The 7,515-nt window shown below is 39.1% G+C and overlaps 1 protein-coding gene across 1 annotated transcript; it reads left to right on the top strand.

Moving 5' to 3' along the window:
- Positions 1-1,588: 1,588 nt before the first annotated feature.
- LOC109424019 (NAD-dependent protein deacetylase Sirt6) lies at positions 1,589-3,003 on the top strand. The gene is made up of 3 exons (XM_019699072.3): positions 1,589-1,773; positions 1,827-2,495; positions 2,580-3,003. The coding sequence occupies exons 1-3, from the start codon at positions 1,708-1,710 to the stop codon at positions 2,973-2,975; spliced, it is 1,131 nt and encodes a 376-aa protein (XP_019554617.3). The 5' UTR covers positions 1,589-1,707; the 3' UTR covers positions 2,976-3,003.
- The last annotated feature ends 4,512 nt before the right edge of the window (positions 3,004-7,515 follow it).

Below are 7,515 nucleotides of genomic sequence, written 5' to 3'. Positions count from 1 at the left end.
ATGAGTTCCTGCGTAAGTGAGACGATATGGTTGGCCGGTTTGATGGCCGATCTTCAGCCGGATGCCCTGCTGTATCCGGTACCGATATATGAGGACAACCAAGGAGCGATTGCGATGGCTGAACGAGAGGAAACGAGGCGAGTCAAACACATTGACGTGAAGTACCATTTCATCCGAAATGTTGTTGCCGACGGTACGGTGAAGTTGGTATACGTTCCGACTCAGAAGCAGCAAGCCGACATCCTCACGAAGTCCCTGCCCGCTCCAACGTTCGTAGCTTTAAGGAATAAGTTAGGAATAGAGGGAATCAATTGAGAGGGGGTGTTGGAAATCATAGCAGTCGTATGATGCATTTGAATTCTATCATAGTATATAAGGCCAATGTCGGTTGCTATGTACATAAGAAATAACAACTGCATGGCAACCATTGGGGTATAAATATCGCTCTGGTCCCTGGGAGCAATTCAGTTTCTTTTCCACCTAATAAACCACCAGTTATAGTGCTCTTGTAAAACGTGTTTCTCTTCAAAAAATGTATCGATTTTTTGATTTTATACGAAAGAGCACCTTTTTCTGAGCCACTATGATTTTTTGCAGATTTTTAGAATGTTATTTTGGTACCTAAAATCAATTTCAAAGAGATTTTTCAAAATCACCTTTTGACAGCTGGGTAACTGTTTGACAGCTCCACCCAGTACAAAATGCGACGAGGGGTGATTCGACAAATCGCTCCCATACAAACTTCAAATTGATTTTTAAACACGTTCCCGGGCACCAAAATTCATGAAAATTTGGATTTCGGCTCAGTTTGGCATGCAGATTCAGAATATGGAATTATCTCAACAACGCTAAAAAAGCCAATTGAATCAAATGTGGAACCAGTAATAAAATCACTGCTCAAATCAATACGATTACCATACATTTCACTGTTTGCAACAATTCGAATAACATTAGAACTGTTTTGCGAAAAAAGTTGTATGAAAAAAAGTATTTTGTTTGTATTGTTACGATACTTGATGCTCATTCCCTGGCTCATTCCTTGGCCCATTCACATTTGATTCTATTGTTAAAAACATTAGAATCTGTTGTTTTTCTATTGTTATTTTAACATTGAATTCTATTGTAAAAGCATGGTTTTCATTGATTCTGTTACATTAGAATCCTATGTTTTTTTAATGTATTTTTTTATCCAGGTAGCCCATGAAATTTCTTGCGATTTGCGTACTACCCATTAGCAGTTGACTAGGAACAGGACAGATCAAACGAGAGCAAATCTGTGTTCGAGGTGTTGCTCAGAATTCCTCACAGTTCCTCAGAATTTCTCCCATTTATGCCGAAGTGTGATCTGGCATCAATGTCAAACTGCAAAGTGTTGCATGTGCTGAATGAAAATTGCAGTTTTGGGGATGTCTTTCGACAAATTTCGTCGATCATTGCTAAAAAGAGTTACTCAGAAATTCGCAGAGTTGCTCGCGTTTGCACAGTGTCTTGCCCCTAGGCAGTTGACCTAATGGAAGGGTGGCTATAACTTACCGATACCTGTTTTTGTTTTGTGACCATCGATGGTTTACCTTGTTTCAGAAAACCTTGAGAAAGGAAGCGGTCGCGTTTTGTTTACGTTTACTCCGCATAAAATACATCAGCATCAGCAAACTATTTTTGATTAAATCCAGGATTTTTTAGAGGAAAAAGAAAGCGACAGGAGCTATGTCGTGTAATTATGCCGATGGTCTATCTGATTACCAAAATAAAGGAGTGTTGGGAGTACCAGAGGTAAGGATTGCATTTGCAGGTTGACTCCTTGATTCAACGAATTTGATTTACAGATTTTCGACGATGAAGAAACCGTGGAGCAGAAATGCGAACAGCTGGCGAAATGGATTCAGGGTTCAAAGCATGTTGTAATTCATACTGGAGCCGGGATCAGCACCAGTGCAGGTATCCCGGATTTCCGTGGACCTAAGGGTGTGTGGACGCTGGAGAAGAAAGGCGAGAAGCCTTCGGTGAACGTGGCCTTCGATGAAGCCATGCCCACCAAAACTCACATGGGATTGAAGGCACTGGTAGAAGCTGGATTTGTGAAATACGTAATCAGTCAGAACATTGACGGACTGCATTTGCGGTCCGGACTGGAGCGCAAGTACCTGGCGGAACTGCATGGCAACATGTTCATAGAGCAGTGCATCAAGTGTCGGCGGCAGTACGTTAGGAGCAAACCGGCGCCCACCGTTGGGAAGAAGCTGACCGGGGAAATGTGCAAGGGAACCAAAAACTCCCGAGCTTGCCGAGGTGGTAATTTGATAGATAACATTCTGGATTGGGAGCACGACCTGCCCGAAAGCGATCTGGACCTGGCCTTTATGCACTCTACGTTGGCAGATTTGAACGTTTGCCTTGGGACCACGTTGCAGATTGTCCCCAGTGGAAATCTGCCGCTGCGAAACAAACGATACGGTGGCAAACTGGCCATATGTAATCTGCAACCGACAAAGCATGTAAGTATTGGTAATTACTTTAGAATCTAACTATTTGAGGTGTTTTACCCATTGTTTAATTGAGCAATAATTCACATCTTCCAGGACAAGAAAGCCGACCTGAAAATATCAACCTACGTGGACACGATCATCGAAAAGGTGGCCAAACGATTAGGAGTTGAAATTCCCGCCTATACAAAGGAAGTGGATCCCACCAAAGACGAGCCGTGTTCACTGGAGTGGACCATTCCGACTGAGGAGGTGAAAAGCTTAGACAAGCAGTATTCCAAAACCGTTCGGGAGCTGATGAAGAATAGAAAGAAAGGTTCGAGCGGTAGTAGTAGCTTTAAGGAGGAAGAAGTTGACGAATTTGAATTCAAATGCAAGAAGTTTAAGAAGGAAAAAGCAGAACCTAATGAGGGCGATTCTGCGACGACGACAACGACAAAGGTCGAAAGCGGAGAAGTGAAACATGAACAACATGATGCAGCTGGAGAATAAATTGCTTTTGCGTGTAGAAATTTATAAGGCTGACACAAATTTCGATTTTCTCTTATGTCACCGCCCCCTCGGAATATTTTGGTCGGAATTCAACATTTTGAGGGGGGACATAAATAAATTATTCAAGAAATTTTAAAATTTTGAGGTAAAATTGGAGTTTTTAGAAAATTTCCTAACAAATCCGATGAGTTTAGCGATTTTGCCTAATTGTTTGGGTATTTTTTCGTCAAATGCATTTATTTTTTTATCATCCCCCCCCCCCCCCCCCCCTTGACGAGTCAGCGAGCATTGTGACAAAAGAAGAAAATGGAATTTGTTTCGGCCTAATATCTTTGTGAATGAAAGAAAATTTTCTGTATTCACCTGATTTTACCATGTCAAATAAGGCAATGGTTAAGAGGAAGGGTAGGCTGGGCATTAGTGTGGGTCATCGGAACCGTTTTCTCAGATCAAAGCTTTTTTGGTTCCGTTTCGGGTCCTGAGTATCTGTGCAAAATTTGAGCACGATCGGTTGCGTCTACACTTTGCGCATTGCAATTGAAATTTGTATGGGATTTTGTATGGTAAAACATACTTTTCTGCATTTTTGTCATAATTTGAAAAAGTTTGTCTGAAACTTTGAAGACCACAAAGCGATCCGATGCTTGTGAAAATAGTTATAACCTACGAATCGCATACATGTGTTTATGTTTAACCATGTAAAGGAATGACAATAGCAACAAAATCATGCTGTTTTGCCAAGCAATGCCAACACTATAACTTTTTTCATAAGCATCAGATCACTTCGCGGTCTTCGACAAAGTTTTTTAAGACACCAGTGGTGGAAATTGATCGCGAACGTGTGCTTACGCGCTACAAAAAAATGCCATCGCATCGCAAACCTTTGCTGTGCGATGTGTTTGTACGTCTGTTGCTCACAATCGTACGACACGAACGCCAACGAGTGCATCGCATTTTTTGCAAGCGCGATGCTTTTTTATTTTAGAGGTTCGCGTCCGATATTTCTGTAGGGTAAAAGCTCATTTAGTGGAGGTAGTACCAATAGTGGTGGTAGTGGCAATTTAGCACTATTTCGACCAAAAATATTGCAAATGACATTTTTATTAGATGCATCATACCTAATTATTCAATTTAATTCAGTTTTGTGTACAGGATTTGCCGAAAAACCTATTTTAAACAATTATTATCCTTATTTTTTTTCCTCCTTTGCACCTATAGTGGTGGTAGTGCTCCTATAAGAATAATTCAATGGAATGCGCCACTATAGGAACCGTGTACCTATAGTTGGTGCAAGTGATTTATTGGTAAAAACTGAAATAAACAACGGTTTTTTACACTTTTCCTAGCAAATTTAAGTGAAAAACTACCGATTAACGTTTTCAGACTTTTTTTTTAGTGGCATTATCAATTTTATTCAATTATTTTACTAAAAGGAGCTACTAATAGCATCACTAACTACATTTACCATAATGAAATCAAATGTTGGTTAACTTTTTCGTTTGTGATTGATGCGAACCAAAAAACACGTCAAGCGTATGATGCTTTCCACCACTAAGACACTCTAGGCTACGTTTTCACTTTATCGGTTACATGGTTACATGGTTTGAAATGGAAAAAAAGGGTTTTCCCATGTAAAATCCCATACAAACTTCAAACGCGATTAGCAAAACGTAGACATAACCGATCGTGCCCAAATTTTGCACACTTATTTGGGTCCTGAAATGGGATCAAAAAAGCTTTGATCTGATGGGATACCATTAAATCTTTCATTTTTCCATATAAACGATGATCCACTCTACTGGGCATACCGTGACCGTACCTAATTCCGTTCACTTAAGGCGATGCACTAAGGGCCGATTTCTTCACCTCGGCTTAACCGGTAAGCCAGGCTTACCCATATAGTTAAACCTGGTTTAACGCTTAAGCCAGGGTGAAGAAATCGCCCCTAAGTCTAACAGCTGTAGAAAACACTAGTTCTGCATTTAAGGACTGTAATTGTGCAACGCAGTGGCGTCGCGTAACCTCACTTTTTACCTGTGCACCGACCCTAAAACTTGCAATTGCTGGGGATTTATGATGAAAATCGAAATAGAAATGAATGAAAGCACATATTCTCGTCATTTTCTAATTATTTCAAGCAAATTTGTTCAAAAAATTCATGAATTTATACTTGGTGCACAGGTAAAAAGTGAGGTTACGCGACGCCACTGGTGCAACGCTGTTTCATTATATCTCTGAATTGCTAGAAAAATATAATAAAGGTTGCAAATACTCTATTTGTTTTGAAAATGGTCGCAATGTAAAACAAGTTGTTGTTCTTAATTCCAATCATTATGATCCTAATTCCGTTCACTTGTGTTCCTAATTCCGGTCACTTCAAGTAATTATCAGGTTGACAAAATAATCATATTGTTATAGTTATTGTTATATTTTATGTGTAAAAATACATTTATTTACTTATTAAAATGTATTCGTTTTATAATAATTTGAAGTAATAACTTTGGATTGTTTTATTGTTGTTACGTTTTTAGAGAGCTTTTCAGATCACGAAACAAGGAAAAACTATAAAATTCCGCCAGACTGAAAAATATCGAATGTCGTATCAAAGTCGTGTCAAATTTTGGCGGATGCTGAACCAATATTGGGCTTTTTTCGCATAACTGTTGGGTCTATGTTGGGTTTGGAGGCTAAAATAAAAACAAGTCAATGATAAGTTTATGTCGGGTTTGACGTCATCTATGACCAATAAATCTTTAAATCACAATTTATGCTTGCTAGTTGGGGTTAGCAATAAATTATATGTGAGTACCGGTCATCCATCGTCAGAGAGCCTTGACTGATGATTGTTTCGATTGTACTGCAGATTTTTTCATAGTTTCCTTCGCATTCATATGATGATTGGAATTAGGAGCATTACAATCACTAGTAGCCTAATTCCGGTCATGTGCCTTTTCCATTTCTAGCATCACGAGTCATCGTCGAAAAGTTGATTTGATGTTAAATTTATAAAAATATGTCATTTACTGTTCTGCTTTGGTGCTTTTTGATTGATTTTGTTAGTATTTCAATGAAAATATATTAAATATATAAATTGATGCAATCCAGAGGTCCGCAAAATAAAAAAAGGAATATGGCGGCCAATTGGATGATTAATGGCATTTGATATGTTTTTTTCAATAATACACAAAAAATACTTAAATTTTGAATATATTCTGGCGTGAACATAATTATTGAAAATTTCAAAAATGAGTTTGCTAGAGATTTGCGAAAATTTCGGCTTATTCTCAGTGTTTTGATTCGTGTGAACGGAATTAGGAGCTGATTGGAATTAGGTGCGGTCAACTTTTCGACGATGACTCGTGATGCTAGAAATGGAAAAGGCACATGACCGGAATTAGGCTACTAGTGATTGTAATGCTCCTAATTCCAATCATCATATGAATGCGAAGGAAACTATGAAAAAATCTGCAGTACAATCGAAACAACCATCAGTCAAGGCTCTCTGACGATGGATGACCGGTACCCACATATAATTTATTGCTAACCCCAACTAGCAAGCATAAATTGTGATTTAAAGATTTATTGGTCATAGATGACGTCAAACCCGACATAAACTTATCATTGACTTGTTTTTATTTTAGCCTCCAAACCCAACATAGACCCAACAGTTATGCGAAAAAAGCCCAATATTAGTTCAGCATCCGCCAAAATTTGACACGACTTTGATACGACATTCGATATTTTTCAGTCTGGCGGAATTTTACAGTTTTTCCTTGTTTCGTGATCAGAAAAGCTCTCAAAAACGTAACAACAATAAAACAATCCAATGTTATTACTTCAAATTATTATAAAACGAATACATTTTAATAAGTAAATAAATGTATTTTTACACATAACACAATAACTATAACAATATGATTATTTTGTCAACCTGATAATTACTTGAAGTGACCGGAATTAGGAACACAAGTGAACGGAATTAGGATCATAATTGTTACGTCCTGGAGTTCGGGGTGGCCGGGTGACATAGCTGTCTATTTAAACTCCCAGGCGTAGCGAAATAACACGTTAAAACATAACTTTATTTACATAACAATTACATTTATAAGACGACACGTATATACAAAACGGCGGTTACAATTCTTCTAATTTATTCTCTGCGATTGTGCATCGGCCGAGGCATAACGAAATGCTATCGGCGAGCACGCAGATCGGCGAGAGCATGAGAGCCAATAATCCAGTGGTTCTCAACATCTCCCCCTCTAATTGGTTTGGCGATAAACCATTACAGTGATCTTCTGACACAGGAAGAGCGATGATGGTGGACAGTGTTGAAAGCGTTGCCGGTAACCAGGTTGACAAAGAATCATGTACGGAAGACCGGAGCTTGATCCTGATTCCACCATTGTGTATCATCCACTCGAAGACGCCGCTGAAAACTGAAGGCCGTCTACGTACTAAATCCATCCGATGCCCATGTCGATCCAGAAAGTATTGCTCGAACTTTCGATCCGACTCAATCGCGCCGATCGGTGGGCAC

The sequence above is a fragment of the Aedes albopictus genome, chromosome 3 (assembly GCF_035046485.1).
Source record: "Aedes albopictus strain Foshan chromosome 3, AalbF5, whole genome shotgun sequence".
NCBI classification, from domain to species: domain Eukaryota; kingdom Metazoa; phylum Arthropoda; class Insecta; order Diptera; family Culicidae; genus Aedes; species Aedes albopictus.
Note: the sequence above shows the minus strand (reverse complement) of the source record. Positions and strands in the feature narration are given on the sequence as shown.

Coding starts and splice junctions, on each gene's coding strand:
- LOC109424019 (XM_019699072.3), top strand. CDS start 1,708: ATGTCGTGTAATTATGCCGATGGTCTATCTGATTACCAAAATAAAGGA. Junction 1,774..1,826: donor GAGTGTTGGGAGTACCAGAG/GTAAGGATTGCA, acceptor TTTGATTTACAG/ATTTTCGACGATGAAGAAAC. Junction 2,496..2,579: donor ATCTGCAACCGACAAAGCAT/GTAAGTATTGGT, acceptor CACATCTTCCAG/GACAAGAAAGCCGACCTGAA.